This window comes from Lissotriton vulgaris, chromosome 8 (assembly GCF_964263255.1).
Source record: "Lissotriton vulgaris chromosome 8, aLisVul1.2, whole genome shotgun sequence".
NCBI lineage: Eukaryota > Metazoa > Chordata > Amphibia > Caudata > Salamandridae > Lissotriton > Lissotriton vulgaris.
Window position 1 is genome coordinate 654,853,633 of NC_141696.1, and position 15,772 is coordinate 654,869,404.

General features: G+C 43.8%; 1 protein-coding gene across 1 annotated transcript in view; it reads left to right on the forward strand.

The window, feature by feature from the left end:
• The window catches only part of CRYBG3 (crystallin beta-gamma domain containing 3), a 1,124,543-nt gene that overhangs the window by 101,041 nt on the left and 1,007,730 nt on the right, over positions 1-15,772 (forward strand). The window contains exon 6 of the mRNA XM_086936146.1: positions 9,482-9,618. Within this exon, the coding sequence (XP_086792272.1) occupies positions 9,482-9,618 (137 nt within the window). The remainder of the gene's footprint in view (positions 1-9,481; positions 9,619-15,772) is intronic.

Below are 15,772 nucleotides of genomic sequence, written 5' to 3' on the forward strand. Positions count from 1 at the left end.
GCAGCTTTAGTCTGGTCGGGAGGATAAATTAATTCCAGCCTTAACTCGGGTGGTGGCCATGTTGGGAAAATGAGGCAGAGGAGGGTGGGGGGGATATTAGAAGGGTGTTACTAGGAAAAAGGTGGTGAGGAGAAGTAAAAGGGCATAAAGGGGGCACAGATTCCAGACGTTGGGTGAAGATATCCGAACTAATGTGCCGTCAGGGAAGTGAGGTGGGTATTTGTTGGGCCCTTCATCTAGGAATCCATGATGCCACCTGGCACTAGATAATATTTACAAGGGAATTGTTTACATATGATAGGACCAACTTGACCATTTTCAGAACCATCACAAAGCAAATTTAGTCAAAGTAGAACAGATTATAAACAATCATCCAGTGACCACTGGTGAACACTGTACTCTTCACCAGCCTGTTAACAGAACCACATTCGGCACCGACCGCATTGTAAGCCCATGATCTCAACAGACTACTATTGAACCCTAAACTCCTGAGAATCACTAACATCAGGGGCAAAGAGCATAGGGTGGAACAAAATCTGACTGGCAAAATCTAAATATGAACAACAACCTCGTCATCATAATACCGCCTTTAGAGGTACTCTGAACAGGGTGCAAAAATCATACCACATGAAAAACATTTCATAGCACCACATATACGTACAGGGGCCTGGCGCCCTACAAACCTCGCAGTCTCCCTGGCCAACTGGCCATCTCAGAGGGGACTCAAATGCCCTGAATCCATAGTGTCGATGGTGCTGCCAATGCAGCGGGAGTCCTAACTCCATCAGAACTGTCCCCATGCATAAAGTTGCCTAAACGGTACAGCTGGCAATACTTGCTTCACAGCTTTAAAAGGCCTAAACAATGAAGCTGGTACTACTTGCTGCACAGCTGTTAATAGCCTAAACAGTGCAGCTGGCACTACTTGCTGCACAGCTGTAAAAGGCCTAAACGGTGCAGCTGGCACTACTTGCTATGCAGCTGAAGATGAGGCAAAGGCCGCCAGGGCACTCATTGTGCCCTTTAAATAGATGGGTAGAAACGTTGCAGCTGCCCACCCTGTTGCTGCACTTGATCTATTGTCCGATGGTAAAGTTTTATCAGTGGCACATGGATGATGTTAAGAGGAGAATTCCTGAACCAGATATGTGGGAAACTGTCAGTTTGTTCATTCCAAGATGGCCCCCAAATGTAGAGAGAGGATCCAGCCCATTTCACTCTCTATGCACATCCAAGCATGGAGACCAGGGAGGAGGAGGCTTCCCTCTTCAGTTTCTTTGCCCAAAGGACAATATGGATGCCCAAAAACATAGAATATAGGTGAACAAAGTGGGTGACGACCCTCAATGTATACACCAGAGCTAGGAAACACCAGACCATGCGATGGTCCTTAATGTGCCCACAAACACAGAGGTTAGGTAGAAAAGGAAGTCTGAGCCTTTCAGGCTGCTCTAGATGTGATCCAGAGCATGTGTCTGGCAAAATGCCAGAGTAAAAACGAGGGTTCTAAAACCTCTGGTTGATGGTAGTCAGCTGTGCTCTAAAAGCGTGGTCTGAGGCCACTGAGGTGACACACGCTAAAGCACAGTGAGGCCGTTTAGCTGGAGGGGAGGGCATTACTTGCACAGGCTGTTTCCTCCTGTCGACCCCTGCTGTGTGGCCTTTGATCTTGCGCTACACACAGAGTTTTCACCCCCTGGCACTACGCTGCTGAGTACCTGTTTATTCTTGGCCCGGTGTACTGCGTTTGAAGCAGCAGGCGCCGACCGTCTCCCAGGCGCCAGCCTCGGCGGACGGTGTAGCAAGCTTCCCTTACTCTGCGTCTCACGCCAGTCGGATGCTTGCGGCAAGAGTTACTGGTGCCCCGTTATATGGGAATCAGTGCCTCCGCAGGATGCCAGGTAGTCGCTGATCTCTGGCAGACGGAGCGCTGTAGGGCTCGGCCTGAAGCGGCTTTAAGGCGCCTTGAAGCCGCTCTGCGGGGGCTGTGTGGGCGCTGGCTCGGGAGCAGCAGAGCAGACCACGAGGGACGCGGCGGCCCGTAAATAACCACACCCGCCACTGGCGCTATGTGAAACCGCCTTAGGAATATGCCCAGAGTCACGCTAGTCTGCAAACAACCAGGCCTTTAAGGCCCTTCGGAAGGTCAGCAGATTCGACGTACCTCTCAAATACAGGGGGAGTTGACTCCAGGCTCTGGGTGCATTAATCACAAAGCTTTTGCCTAACCATGTGGCTTTTTTTACGAATGGCACATGGACCAGTTTGGCATCAGATAAGCGTAATGGTCTATTAGGAATGTACCAGTACAACCGCTCTTTTAGATAGGCTGGTCCTGCTCCATAGAGTACCTTATGAACAAGACACAACACCTTGAACCGGGTGCGCTTCCTAACTGGCAGCCAGTGCAGCTTCCATATTTCTTTAGCTACAGGGGCGTATTTTGGGATGCCCAACACCAGTCTGGCAGCAGCATTCTGCAGAAGCTGCACCCTCTGCAACAATACTTCCTGCATGTTAAAATACAGACTATTGCAGTAGTTCAGCCTCGACATGGTGAGGGAGGTGATAACTGTTTTTCAGCATTCTATGGGTAAATATGTCAGAATTTTCTTACAGGACCTGAGCAAAAAAGACGTGGCCGAGGTCACTGCATTTATCTGGTCTTTAAATGTGATCTTCTGATCCACCCATACGCCTAGGTTTTTAAACTTTCTGTTTGGGGCGGGGAGAGGGCCCATAGTATCTGGCCACCATTCTGGTGTCCAGAAATTTGGATCATTGCCAAAACATAACACCTCCTTCTTGCTAGAGTTTAATTTTAGGCAATTTTGGGCCATCCAAAGACCTATGGCATTCATACACTCTTTAAAACGGCGAGCCGTACCTTTTGACTCAGATGGTAGAAGAGACACCAAAATGTGCGTATCATCCGCATATGTCGTGAAACTAAAGCCAAAGGATCGAATAAGAGGTGCCAGCGAGGATACATATATATTAAATAATGTCGGACTGAGTGAGGACCCTTGCGGGACCCCACATGGCAATGCAAAAGGGTCTGTTGCAAATCCCCCCAGCACCACCTGCTGACTCCGGTTCGACAGAAAAGATCTTAAGAGTCTGTCTGCTTCCCCCGAATGCCAATCTCCTGCAGCCGGTCCATCAGCAAATCGTGATGGACCATGTTGAATGCTGCAGAGAGATCTAGCATAATCAGAGCTGCCTTGCCACCTTGATCTATAATAATCGGAACCTCTTCGGTGGATTTCAACAGTGCTGCTTCAGTACTGTGGCCCCCTCGAAAGCCATACTGCGTTTGGTCAAAAGCTTGAGTGGATTCCAGAAACTGGCTAAGCTGCATATTTATATGTCTCTCGACTATTTACGCTGGTACCGGAAGTCTTGATATTGGCCTGAAATTATTATGATCTTTGGTATCTAGGTTCGGTTTCTTTAATAAAGGCAGTATGGAAGTTTTTTTCCCGTCCAGCGGGTAATAACCTTCTTTATACATCACATTAAAAATAGGTGTCGGGACTCGAGCAAGATTTCACCTGCATCAGGAGGTTGACAGTATCAGTGGTAGTAAGCTGAGCAAAATTGTCCCTTTTTTTTCTTTAAATAGGTTATCTGCAGTCTGGTTCTCTATGCTTTTCGGGATTACATTGGTGAAAGCAGAGAAGATGGTATTCACTTTTGCATAAAAGAAACTGGCCAGGGTTTCACAGAGCGCCTGACTGGGTGTAGTAGTAATAGCCGCTGTATTGGCGAGACTGGTGACTGTGTTAAATAGTTCCCTAGCGGAATTGGTACCTCTGTACATCTTCAAGGAATAAAATAAACACTTAGCCTGATAGATCTCCTGTTTATAAATTGCGAGACATTGTTTATACTTCTCCTCGTCACTATCCTTATAGTCCGTTCTCCATCTTCTCTCCAGATGTTTACAACTCAATTTCTTTTCCCTGAGTTCCTGTGTGACCCAAGGAGCGGAGGGTTGCCTTCTCGTAGGATAAAAGTTTCTTATAGGGGCAAGCTTGTTCCCTGCTGTTTCTAGACAGCAACTATAGGAGCATGTAGCCTTTTCTAAATTTGCGGGCGGCGTTAATATGGTCTTACTAAGTAGATCACCCCAATCCTCAGCCACTACTTTGTTCCACGCTCTTTTCTCCAGTTTTCTTTTTTTTCTGTTTTTTGTGGGTGGCGCTCGGGAATGTTAAGATTAAAAATCACAGCTTTGTGGTCCGACCATACTAATGGAATAATACCTGTCATTTGTAAATGTGGGTTATGGGGAAAAATACCATCCAATGTGTCCTGCCTGGTAAGTCGCCTCTGCCAACCGTTGCGCTAAATTACCACAATTTATCACGTCTAGCAATTTGACTGTATCTGGATCTACTGAATTTTCCAGATGGAAATTAAAATCCCCTAATATAGTAAATGAGCACGCCATAATACCTGTTTCCATGATTTTGCCCATCTTCTCAATAAAGTGGGCTCTGAGGCCTGGGGGGTCTATAAACAAGTTAACCTTGGAAGGTGTGCTGGGGAGATAAGCGGAAGGAGAAGTGTAACTCCTCGCAGCCTTCCACCTCTCCCGGGCCAAAGGAGGCGATAATGGAAGAGTGGTAGATCACCGCAAGTCCGGCCCCTCTTCCATTTGGCCTATTCTGAGTATAGCACACAAAATTAAGCGGAGTCGCCTTAATCAGGTCCGGACCAGAGGCATTATCCATCCAGGATTCCGTCATAAAAGCTATTTCAATGTCTTCGCCTTCTATGAATAGAGCACTCTCTGTGCTATGTTTGATCAGTGATCTGACATTCAGCAGTGACATCTCCAGGTGACAATACCTTTGTCTTTCCCCAACTTTACGGATTCATTTCTAGCCTTCTCTAAGATGTGAAATAGCACCCTCAAGATGGCGGACCCGTGTTCCCAGTGCCGGACTGCCTAATCCGGTAAACGGGATTGCGGGAGGTTTTAAGGAAGTGCAAATATAAAAACAAAGCTGTTGGCAGAGCCCCAACAGTCTTCAGTAGTTTAAAAACATTGTGCAAAAAAATGCTCAGATAGCTGCAACACAACTAGCTCCCGACTGTGCATCAGGAGACTCTCATATGGTCCCCAAGAAGGACAAAGATCTGCATATTATCTTAGACCTCAGGGCCCTCAGCCGCTTCTTCCGGAAGGAGAAGTTCAAGATGCTCACGTTGGCTCAGGTCCTGTCTGCCCTCGACCCTGGAGACTGGATGGTAGGGTTGGACTTGCAGGATGCATATTTCCATATCCCAGTCCTGCTAGCCCACAGGCATTACCTACGGTTCCCGATAGGCCATGAGCATTTAAACTTTACTGTGCTCCCTTTTGGCCTTACCAGCTCCCCTCAGGTGTTCACAAATGTGATGGTGGTGGTCGCAGCTCATCTGCACAGATCAGGGTTTCCAGTCTTCCCCTATCTCGACGACTGGAAGTTAAAGGCGGGCTCACCGTAGGCTGTCTTCTCCCACCTCCAGACTACAGCGGACCTCCTGCTTACTCAGGGGTTCACTATCAACGTGCTGAAATTCGACACCTGATTACCTCTCAGAAGCTCCTTTTCATCAGAGCAATTCTGAATACAGCGCAGTTTAGGGCTTATCCTCCCAAGCAGCGAGTCCAGGATATTCGCGTTATGATATCGATGTTTTAGCCTCTATCCCAGATTTCGGGTGAGAATGACCCTGAGGCTGCTGGGCCTCATGGCCTCCTGCATCCTGTTGGTGGATCATGGCATATGCAGGTTCTGCAGTGGGACCTGAAGTTCCAGTGGGCGCAGCATCAGGGGAATCTTTCCAACATCGTCCATACCTCGGAAGGGACTGCACATCAATTGCAGTGGTGACTCAAGAACCAGGATTGGGTCAGAGGCAGATCCCTCTCCCTTCTCCAATCAAAGTTGACAGTAGTGACGAATGAGTCACTTCTGGGATGGGCGGCCACCTGGGAGAGGTGGAAATCAGAGGTTTCTGGTCTCCAGCGGATTCTGGTCTCCAGCGGATTCTCATCTCCACATCAACCTGTTGGAATTCCGGGCGATCCGTCTTGAACTGAAGGCATTCCTTCCTTCTTTCAAAGGAAGAGTAGTGCAGGTGTTCACAGACAACGCCACTGCCATGTGGTACTACAACAAACAGGGTGGGGTTGTCGACCATATGTCAAGAGGCTCTTCGCCTTTAGACATGGCTGGAACATCAGGACATATCTCTGGTGGTTCAACATCTGGCAGGTGCTCTGAACACCAGGGCGGACTAACTCAGCTGCAGGTGCATGATGGATCACGAATGCCGTCTTCAAATGGAGGTGGTGCAAGGTCTCTTTCAGCAGCGAGGAGTGTCTTTGTTATATATGTTCACCACCAAAGAGAACGCGCAATATCAGCAGTTCTGCACGTTGTAATTTCCAAGGCGGCACTCTCTCGGCGACGCTTTTCGTCGCAAGTGGAACTGCGGCTTTCTGTACGCCTTTCTGCCTGTGCCACTTATACCCAGAGTGCTGAGAAGATCAAGCGCGACCACGCCAAAGTCATTCTTTTGGCTCCGGACTAGGCATGAAGAGTTTGGTACCCTGAGCTCTTGAGCATGGCCAACAATCCACCGATCAGACTGCCTCTTAAGGAGGATCTTTTGTCGCAGCAGCAGAGGAGGGTCCTCCACCCAAACCTGTCCAGCTTCCACCTCCTTGCGTGGAGATTGAGCGGCAACAGTTGACAGAATTTGGTCTTCTTCCTGAAGCCTGTAATGTCATCTTGGCAGCCAGTCGTCCCTCCACTAAGACGGTATACTCCTGCAGATGGATCAAGTTTGTGGCATGGTGCACAGCAGAGGCTGTGGATCCCCTTTCTGCCCCTCTTTCGGAGGTTCTCTTGTATATACTTTCTTTGGCACAACAGGCCCGGGCATTCTTAAAGACTACCTTTCGGCCATATCTTCCTTTCTTCGCCTTCCTGATCAGCCTTCTCTTTTCAAGTCCCCTGTTGTAAATAGATTTCTAAAGGGCATTACTCCTCTCTTCCCTCCTTCTCCTTTCATAATACCCTAGTGGGACTTGTATCTAGTCTTGACATTCCTTATATGTGCTCCCTTTGGGCCGCTACATAACTGTTCTATCAGTCTCCTTACTCTGAAGACCACTTTCCTTGTCACCATCACCTCTGCTGGCAGAGTGAGTGAGTGAGTGAGCTTCATGCTCTGTCTTCCAAATCCCATTTTTTTGCTCTCCATCCGGACAAAGTAGTTCTTCGCATAAGGCTCTCTTTTCTTCTGAAAGTGGTTACCTCTTACCATAAAGGACAGACCACCACTTTGCCGACCTTCTTCCCACCTCGGCACCCTTCCAAGAAAGAGGAGAGACTCCACCGTCTGGACCCAAAACATGCGCTGTCCTTCTCCCTAGACCACACAAAAGATTTCCAGGTGAATGCTCAACTCTTTGTTGGATATGTGGGGGTTAAGAAATGTCTGGCTGTACAAAAACACACCATCTCTCGATGGGTTTTCCTATGCATAAAAATCTGCTACTCCTTTGCAAAGAAGGAAGCCCCAGTGGGCCTCCGTGCCCACTCCGCCAGGGCAACGGCAGCTACTACTGCTTTGGGGTGTGGATTTTCTACTCCTTGATATCGGTCAGGTAGCCATGTAGGCATCCTTGCACACGTTCACCAATCATTATTGCCTGGACAGTCAAGTCTGGAGAGATGGCTACTACGGCCGTTCTGTTCTCCAGGACTTTCTGGTGCGAACTTAGTTCGCACACCCACCTATGGGTTGGCATTGCTGGGATATCTATTCTAAGGTAAGGAGTAACTTTCAGATGAACAAGTAACTTACCTTCGGTAACAATGTATCTGCAAGAGACCTACGTTAGTTATAGATTCCTTACGCCCCACCCATCCTCCTTGTTCTGCAAGCCGACTTCCAGGGATAAGCACTCCCTTTCAAGGCCCTAACTATGTGAACCATTGGTCAGTGTCTTGCATGGCTCTGCGGTTCTGGCATGGAAAGTAGACACCGTAACATCATCCCCATGACTGCTAAAAGAAAAATTCTGCAGGTCCAGTCTGACGCCTGGGGGTAATTCAAAGGTAAGGAATCTATAACTAACCTATGTCTCCTACAGGTACATCATTATCGAAGGTAAGTAACTTGTTCTTATAGGCTATGTTTGAGGTGTGAATAAAAATAACCTGCATCTGACGCGTTTGTGGATGTGGGCAGATGTGTTCCTGACGATTTGTGCTGCATGACAGTAGTGCTGGCTAAATGAGACGTAATATGCAGTTGGGGCAATACGCGGTCTGTGTTTTGAGGCAGAAGACGATGAATTGATTGGTTCATGGGCATGGAGATGGCTTTTTGATTGGGTAGAGTTATCTTCAAACATGGGAGAAGGTTTGGGCTAATGAAAAGATATCTAGGTTTGCCATTATGCTAACATTGACCTCATAGTTTCTGTAACAGGGTCTGGATTAGAGATGAAGAAGTGAATGACCAGTAGTATATATTTTAGTGATAAATGTGTTTACTTGTGTGTGAGCATGGGATTATGGGGGTGTGCAGATGTTCACACTGATGTCAGCATGGTATAGGATGTTTGTGAAGTGTTTACATTGTCACTTGATATAGGTTAATATATTACTTGAGTATCATATGCTTATTGTGACTTGTTAATAAAATAATATAAACGTGTTTAAAATTTTAAAAAGGATGATTATAAAAATATGTACTCTGCATCAAAATAAATGACCCATTTTAAGCACCACTGTTTTTCTGCAGAAGTTTACTCAATGCTTTCATTTTATGACCCCTTGTTGAAGTGTTATAGATTTACTTTGGGCACACTTTGAGGATACTTTTTGTTTTTACCACCATCCGGTGAGTGTGTGAAGAAGATAAGCTTGGTTGTAGCAGAAGTTGAATTAGACTTAATTTAAGTTTCAAAGATGAGAGAGCCATCTCGGTATCTATGTTGAGAAAGAAGGTTATGAGCTTACCCATGTGCTCCAGAGATTATAGCCTCTGGTATAATAAATCGGTACCATCTATCTATGAGCTTATTACTCAGTTTCCGGAGATGAATGGTCCAAGCACTTCCATGCAGACACTGGAAATTGTAGACAACATTTGAAGGCATGTAGGGCAAAATCATAAGACTGTGTATCAAAGCTTTTGCGGAAGTAGGTGTCACTGTCCTCAGTAAAGGGCAGATGGTCGTCCAGTACCTTCATGGGTGTTGTGTTTGTCACTGCAGAGTTCTCCAACTGAGCTTGTGGTCTTTAAACGATTTGTGGCATTGTTGGGTTTGACTCAAATTGTCTACTGCTTTTGGTGGTTATGACTGAAATATAAGGCAAAATGTATTATAGAACATAGGATAAATAGATGTATTTTCCTGAATGTTGTAATCAGCATTTTGTACTTCTTAACCTGTTTTTTTTAGGATGGTGCCATTCCAGAGTTAGAAATGTTTCCCAAGTGTACTGCTACAACTTTGCCACCATGCCTTCACAGTGAAATTGCCAATCTAGAAGAACACACTGCTGACATTCCAACTTCTATAATCATAAAGTCAGGAGCGTAAGTGGTGATGCTTTAAATTATTAATTTAACTTCATGTTTTAATAGTTTACCTATGTACTCCTTTGTTCTCCTGTGTTTCCGTAGGCAGTTCAAGTTTTAAGAAGGTATACCCCTCCTGTTAGTTTGGTTAGGATTCAACTCAAATAAAACGTGACAGACAATATTTTGGTTTTATTGAGCATAGCACAAAATTTTAAAGGAAAAAGGCATCAGCCCAATAAGTAATATATGCCTGGTATGTTACTGTAGAGGTGTGTGGTATTTTTTATCCTTAATAGTGTGGCTTATTTGTAAATGATGACATTTGTTGGTTTACTAAATACTATGTTTAATTAGAGTGCAGGCACATTTCATTCTGAAAACAAAGTCACTAGGTAGGAACTTTTTTCCATAGATATAGGGAAGGTAGAAATTACATCATGGGCAGTGACATTAAATGATTGTAAGCCTAGTGTTGTAAATTTGGGAAAAGCTCCAATCAGAAAAAGTCAGATTTCACATCCACAGTCAGAAAACTCGAGGTTAGATTTCAAGTCCATGGTCTGAAAACGTTTGGTATCTTCACCCAGTCAAGATTTCTACCTTTGGACTTAGGACCTGATTACGGTGTCAGTTGGACTTAAGTCTGACCAGCACCGTGGCGGAAGCCGGACCCCCCGACTAGTAGTCGGCAGTCCCGCTGCCCGCATGGTCACATGTCGATGACTTATACATTGCTGGTGATGATTTAAACACACATCTAGCCTGAGTAGATTGCATTGTCATGGGATTTGCTGAAAATGGCTACAAATTCAACTTCCAAAATAAACTAAAATTAACCATCTCAGTGTCGTGTTCTTGGGGTAAGAGTTATCAAACGAAAGCAAAAGCCTAGCACCACATTTTCGTGGTGCATTCCCACAACCACCAAACACAATTAAAAAGCTACAATCACTTTGGGTTTTCTCGAAGAACATACTCACCAGATTATGCACAACGGGTAAAACAGTTTTAGGATTTCATATGTCCAGACTTTTCAAGCACACATGGGACACCAGAACACACACTGTTTCTAAGATCACTGCAAAGTGACATGCTTGCATCAAAACATTTACACACACGTGTTACCACCACAAACTTGGTGATCAGCAGAATTGCGGTTACCACAGGCTACACGTGTCACTTTCAGTGAAGGTGATATGGTACTATTCACGTATAAATCACATTTATATTACACTGCAGAAAACTTTTTCCAACTTCTGAAAAAAGTACTGAATGAAGTGCAGACTGCTGTTATAAAGGAATGATCATTGACTCAAGTAAAATGCATAATTGTTTTGACTCCCATCACAGCCTTAGAGGCTGATTCAAAGGCCAACGTTCCTAATGCAAAAGCCTTACATCCTAATGAATACAATGTGTCACTTCCTTAACAGCTACTGATGTAGTCCATGTCTTTAACTCTACACTACAAACATAAGAATTCCTACAATATGAATTGGGCCAACATGTGCCTCATGACATTTTGCCTCTTGACCAGTGTGACTTTATAGTCTATACTGATTGTTCTGCCCAGGCAGCAGTTGGAAATGAGCATCAATACGCTGCCTCTTGCGCAGCATTGGGGGTGGGGATGAGGGCCAGAGGCATCCAGCCTATTAAAACATGTACACAATCACTAGGTGATTACACTGCACAGCTGGCAGAACTCACAGCTCTAAAACTGGCACTAGAAAATACCGACCCTAAAATCCCTACACTAATAGCATGCAATTTTAATTATTGTGTCCAGTCTCAATGAGCACTTGTACTATTGGCACCTGAATGGATTCAGAATTTCTAAAGGGATATTATCAAGCACAAGCTGCCTTTGGGAAAGGTGGCACGTTTGAAAGAATGTCTGCCATTGGCTCATGTAATTCATACATTAGTTACCAATCTACGTTGCTGGGAATTCACTGGCTGATGAAGTCACAAAGATAACAGTCAAGACTTCTGCCTTTGCTGCGATTACTCGTTCTCGTATGAGCCTGGATGGAGATATCTTGGTAGCTGTCAATGCTTCATGCACTGGCACTCCATTAACTACCATTACCTAAAATAATATCCAGCAACCTACTAAGTGCACCAAACGTTAATTTTGCTCATATTCTAGGGTTGGAGGATCGATTTATCCCAAATTAAGACCTCATAAAAGAATTGATCATAGCTGCTCATGAGGGGTTAGCTTCTGCTGATGCAGGTGTGGCCACTACATTTTTACTACTACAGCAACGCTATTGGTGACCAGGTCTTTACAAATAGAGCAAGCAATATGTCCTTAGCTGTGACATTTGTCCATAAATAATAGCATCCATATTAACACTCCCACCGCAGACCCCTATACTAGTTTCAAACAAGCCCTTGTCATGTGTGTATCACGACCCCTGCGTGTCTCTAAACTATGCTTTTTCCTTTGGATATGGCTGCAGTGATCAGCTTATGCTCAAACTCTTATAAAGATTTGTAAGTCTTCATCTGGACATATGCAGTAGCTGCATTCTGCTTGGACCAGGGACCTGCGTTACCTCTCGAACTCTCTGGAAAACCATGGGCACCCTGTGTGTGGCTATGCATTGTTCCTAACCATATCATCTTGAGGGAAATTTGATGGCAGAGAGTGAAAATCGTAACTTAAAACGGTCTTTAACGGCTAGAGTATAAGTTCGGGTCGTAGTTGGATCCATCATTCGTATGTAGTCCAGAGAGCTTTATATACTCTGCCTAGAATATCCTTGGACAGCTGGACTCCCTATGAGGTCTTGTTTGGCCTCCATATGTGGGTTACGAACCTTGATAATCTTTGGTATACTGGCGTGGATACGCCTTTGGCATCAGTGAACATTTGGCTGTCTTACAGGAAATGAAACGCTTCCCAGATGACCGTTCAGACAAACAGTGTTTTGCCACTGGAGAAGTAAAGGTGCTACCAGCAACTCCTGTCTGGATTCCAAAGATTGGAGATCTAGTTCAAGAAAAGATTGCCAGCAGAAAGGAATTTGGCAATCATACAGAGCACTGGTGCCAGTCCTGGTAGTCGAAGGTACCCAAACAGTACTTTTTGCCACCCCTTGCTGGTTGTAAACACAAGGGATTTGGGTCCATAGATCTCATAAAACCACACTATGTGGCCAGTTTGACACAGTAGGCCACAAGGGCTCCTGGGTAGTTACCCGTCTCCTCTCACTATCATACAGGGAATCCCTTTCCAAGCATTAAATAATACTGAAATATCTACTTCCCAGCGGCAGACATCAGACACTGAACTTTTGCTACGTCCAATTACATCTACCAACACTATACACATAATGTATGTTAATTCACAGTCTTCGACTACCATTAATAACAAAGAAGTTGTTTATTATGATCCACCTTTGGCGGTATCCACCAGTTCTACATTACCCAATTATGATCCTGATTTTCACAGAGAGCCTCTGGCTATTTTGCCCACCTCAATGACTTTGCTTTAGATTTTTCAGATACACAATTGCGTGGGATTTGTGAATTTATTTTTTGGCTTAAACAGACATGCCTTGTTCCACCATGAATTTACGTTTGGATTGTGATTAAATTTATTTTCCTTTATGTTTAGAGTGGATTTGTGATCCCAACACGATCTGCTGTCAAACTAGTTACCGAGGTATTGACTCCTCATTGTTAATCACATAAAGTGCGAAGAATCCAGCCCCTAGTGAATATTTATGCATTTCTTGTCCAGGCTGTCATTGTTTGGGATAAAGTCCCATTTGATATTTTGGGTCCTACTGAGAGTTTACAGGTCCCTTATATTTTTCTAAATATTGCTTGGTGGCATTATAAGCTTGTCTGATTGGGATGTCAAATCTGTTTGTCTGTTCTATCTGAGCTATAATATCATAGTGAAAGTGAAGAAATGTGTAATAGAACTACTAGTTATGGTGGAATGTTCTGTTCTAACTATGCACATCAATATTTACACATAGATAGTACTCCACAAACAGTTTTTAATTATACACAATCGGAACATTGCCCAAAACCACCAGTGGGTAGCTAAAACACGTACCTGCGAAAGCTTGCATATTTTGTTTCTGGTAACAACCCCGTTAGACCCAGTGTTTTATTATTTTAAACTTTCCTCTTCCTTGACAAAGAAAAATATGGTGACAAAACTAAATTAATTTATTTGGCTTCCTTTGTTTCCCAGTTGTCTGTACTGGGTTGGGACTTTTGGAAATACAATATTGATTTGATACGATACAATACAATACAACAAATAATTTAATTTGATCTGTTAAAATCATAAAAAGAGTTGAACATACCACCATAATGAAAACGTCATCATTCCGCTACAGATAAAAATTACATTAAAACATTTTTAGTTATCGTGACCCTCGTGTGGGATGGAAATGGAAAGCAGCGGCTTATCATTAACAGCGATGTAAACATGTCCATGCTTTCTGTTGAAATTAAAGTGTTAATGCCAACGGAAAATGGAGAGGGAGCAAAGTGCAAAACAGCTATGCATATTTTCTGTCCAGTTTCTTAAGTCACTTTAGTTTCATATCCGAGAACATTTACTGATTAGATCAGGTTTGTGCCTAGGGCTTGTCATAGAGAAGAGAGTCTTTGGAAGAAAAGGAGTACAGAACAGGTCTAAAATAGACAAAAGGCCGGCTACTTTATACCCTGCTGCCTGGTTCTTATTTTGATGTTCCATTCCTTCCAAGGTTTTATGCTTATTCTTCCTTTTCTAGTTCTAGTGCTGCTAAGGACAAAAGTTTGACGGTGTTACAATACAGTTGAACTGAAGAGCCGTTAAGGCATTTTATGACGGCCGCTCTGCAAGTCCGGATTTGAGTTGCTCTTAGGATTGGCCTTAAAAGTAACGTCCTTAGGTTATGTTGTGCCGGACAGATGCATAATAGATGTAGTAGTGACTCGGCTCCGTTGCCACAGAGGCGGCAGTCCAGGGATGGCTAGGTCTTTAGCCATTTTGGGGTGAGATCTTTGTTTGAAAATGAACCTAATCTTAGTAAGGTCAATTTCCGCTTGTAGTGGTCTCTGAAGCATTCTTGCAAATAAGTTTGTGGTTTCATATGCTTATCGGATGGATTCACAGACCATGCATGACTTTTGCCAGCAAATATGGTTTTATCTGATTGAAACAAATTTTGTTTTTATTGATTTTAAATCTGTTTGGGGAACAACATCTTGGCAAATTCAGAGCAATGAGGCTTTTTTGAGAGTGTCTAATACTGAGACAAATTATTTTTCTGAATAAAACAGTACAGAAAACATCTGCCTATGCTTGGCTATAATAAAGGATATGAATACACCAAACATGCCCACAATTGATGTTTTGATTATTGGCAACAGTTTACAAATTACACAGAGGAACAGCTCAACAATATGATACGGAACAGCACATACATTTCTTCATTTTCTGGTCCAGATGTGTGACCATTAGATACTAATGGTTGTCATGCACTTCCTGAAACAGTGCGAAGGATTTCAAAATAAATTGACCAGACCCACGTTATATACAGACACAATTCACTGGAATTGCCACTACATACAGTGTGGGAAAGTTAGGCTGACAATGTGTACAACATTCCACTTTAGACTAGGTAAAAGAACACTTGTCTCTCCTTACTGATAACATGGATTTACAGATTTTTTGTTGGGTATGGGAACACCGCATCATAAGTGCTTTCTATTTGACATATATAATGAGCTTTGGAAAGTTTCCCAGCAAGAAGCTGCTGAACTAATATGTGAAATTGACAGAGCTAACTTAGAAAAGGCATTAGCTGTAGTTGAAAACAGGATGACTATGCTGTCAACTAGGATTTATTCTCTAAATAACATTGTGTCTTCAGCAATTGACATCAGACAAAGTGGCATGTCCCTCTTACAACAAGGGCAAAGTCAGATTAGATCAATCATGCAATTAAGCTGAAAATTACATACTTTAACAGCTCTTCACATGCCATAGAAACATGTAAACCTGACTAATTTATTTTTGCTACATAATCTAATATGTTTGCGAAAAATAATGGTGAAAAAGAATGCGACGTACACAATGTTAAGCATAGAGCATTTAGAGAAATTACAGTTTACAGTGGCTGAAACACCATCTGCTGATTGGTTAATA